General features: G+C 38.0%; 1 protein-coding gene across 1 annotated transcript; it reads left to right on the top strand.

The window, feature by feature from the left end:
* Positions 1-538: 538 nt before the first annotated feature.
* LOC130024900 (olfactory receptor 12-like) lies at positions 539-1,474 on the top strand. Its single transcript, XM_056115721.1, has one exon. The coding sequence runs from the start codon at positions 539-541 to the stop codon at positions 1,472-1,474; it is 936 nt and encodes a 311-aa protein (XP_055971696.1).
* The last annotated feature ends 1,252 nt before the right edge of the window (positions 1,475-2,726 follow it).

The raw sequence follows: 2,726 nt of genomic DNA, 5'->3' as shown, positions 1-2,726 counted from the left end.
GCTTTGCCATGTGGGCGAGATACTCTTGGTAGCTTGCTGGGCTCTCCGAGAGGGGCAGAGGAATCGAACCCAGGTCGGCCACATGCAACGCAAGCAACGCTTCTGTCTGCTGTGCTATTGCTCCAGCCCTTGCTAATAAGTATATCTAAAAATGTTATAATAATTCAGATGACTTCTTTAGTAGGAAAATCTTTTTAAAATGGTAATCATCTTGGGGCTGAGCAATAGCACAGCAGGTAGGGTGTTTGCCTTGCACGTGGCCAATCCAGTTAGATTCCCAGCATCCCATATGGTCCCAAAAGCACTGCCAGGAGTAACTCCTGAGTGCAGAGTAACCCCTGAACATCACTAGGTGTGGCCCAAAAAGAAAAAAAAGGGCAAAAAAATGTAGTCATCTTAATTTTAGTGTTTTGTAAGGTACTGAAAACAGTATTTTAAAATATATTTTCCCATATTTTTCTTTGATAACTTTATTAAAATTCTGATCACTTGATTCTTTTATTTTTGCCATCTTTCCAGTTCCTCCTATATTTCAGCTATGAAGAGTGAGCTTAATAGAAATTACTCAGAAGTGACTGAGTTTATCTTGTTAGGATTCAGAACCCCTCCAAAGTTTCAGATCCTCTTATTCTTAGTGTTTTTGCTGATCTACACGGTCACTGTGGTGGGAAATATTACCATGATAATTGTCATAAATGTGGACTCCAAACTTCAGACACCCATGTATTTCTTCCTGAAAAACTTGTCCTATTTAGATCTCTGCTACTCCACAGTCATTGCTCCTAAAACGTTAGCCAACTTCTTGTCTAATGAAAAGAAAATTTCTTACAATGGCTGTGCCACTCAATTTTTCTTCTTTGCTCTGTTTGTGACAACTGAAGGCTTTCTGCTAGCCGTAATGGCATATGATCGTTTATCAGCGATCTGCTTCCCTCTCCTTTACCCTGTGAAAATGTCCCATAAAGCATGTGTGAGGCTGGTGACAGGATCTTATATCTGTGGTTCTATCAACTCCATGATACAGACAGGTTTCACCTTCAGTTTGCGTTTCTGCCGAGAAAACAGATTGGACCACTTTTTCTGTGACGTACCAGCCCTCATCAAGATCTCCTGTGTTGACACGTTTGTGAATGAGATTGTACTGTTTATTATCTCTGCCCTCATCATCATCAGCACGACGACTATCATTCTGGTTTCTTATGCTTATATCCTCTCCACCGTTCTAAAGATCCCCTCAACCCATGGCAGGAGTAAGACTTTCTCCACGTGTGGCTCCCATATAGCGGTGGTGAGTTTATTCTATGGGACTGTGTTCTTCATGTATGCTCAACCTGGGGCCATCTCCTCACCACAGCAAGACAAGATTGTAGCTGTACTCTATACCCTTGTAATACCAATGCTAAATCCTCTCATTTACAGCCTGAGAAATAGAGATGTAAAAGATTCTGTGAAAAGAATTTTGTGCAGACAGTAATTCACTATCCGTAGAAACATTTCATGGCATACAGATTAGTTCTTCTGAGGTTCCTAGTTGCTCTTGTTATTTCAATCTTATATTTGTATAAATAACAAAAGTATATTATATAACTATATTATAGTATTATAACACTATGACATAGTACTGTAATTATTACATAATAATTTTATAAGAGTATCTGAGCATTATTTTAGTTACTGAAAATAGTAATGTGAAAGCATATATGTAAAGGTTATTATCTAGTATTTTCATTTCAATGTTTCTTTGTTTAAAAGTAAATGAAAGATGTTATTATATAATAATTAAAATCATATTGCATCTGTGTCTACTACTCCTTTTTTGTTGTTGCCATTGTTGTTCTGTTTTGAGGCCAGATACAGTGGTACTCAGGGCTTACTCCAGGCTCTGCTCAGGGATCACTCTTGGTTGGAATCAGGAGACAATTTGGAGTTCTGAGGACCAAATCCAGTCAGTCACATGCAAGGCAAAAGCCTTTCCCAATCTTCTAAAAGCCGCCCCCATCCTTGACTTTTTTATTTTACAAAGTAAAGTGATCCTTTTGAAATCCTTTGGAAAGGATAACACCCTCATTTGTGAGTGGTAAAATGGAATGGCATTAGTTACATAGAACACTTTGAGCAAAAAGTTTATTCTTTCCCCCAAGTATCAGTAAGAAGCACCTCTTACTAACCTCCTTTCATAAAAAAGGAGATCCACAATTTATTATCTGACAGGCAACTACTCATATGGAGAATGTGTGACAATGACATTTGTTCTGTTTTTAAATATAAAACCACAATTTTATTTTATTTTATTTATTTATTTTTGATTTTTGGGTCATACCTGGCGATGCACAGGGGTTACCCCTAGCTCATGAATTCAGGAATTACTCCTGGCAGTGTTCAGGGGACCACTTGGGATGCTGGGAATCGAACCCAGGTCGGCTGTGTGCAAGGCAAATGCCCTATTCTGTGTCCTGTTGCTCCAGCCCCTAAAACCACAATTTTAAAAAACAATAAGAACTCTTTGTCATGTATCATTTTTTTACTTAATTTTTATATATTTTTATAGTATCTACTTATGATTTATCAATTTAATTTATTTATTGCTTTTTTTGGTGGGGTGGATAAACTTTGTTTTTATTCTGTGCTGGGGATTGGACCCATGTAAGAAATATTGTTTTCCTACTAACAACATGTCACGGTCACGGTCCTCCTGTTCTTCATCGATTTGCTCGAGCAGGCCCAGT

Source organism: Sorex fumeus, unplaced genomic scaffold (genome assembly GCF_029834395.1).
Source record: "Sorex fumeus unplaced genomic scaffold, SorFum_2.1 ptg000029l, whole genome shotgun sequence".
Lineage (NCBI taxonomy): Eukaryota > Metazoa > Chordata > Mammalia > Eulipotyphla > Soricidae > Sorex > Sorex fumeus.
The sequence above is the reverse complement of the archived record's forward strand: the minus strand, read 5'-3'. Positions and strand labels throughout refer to the sequence as shown.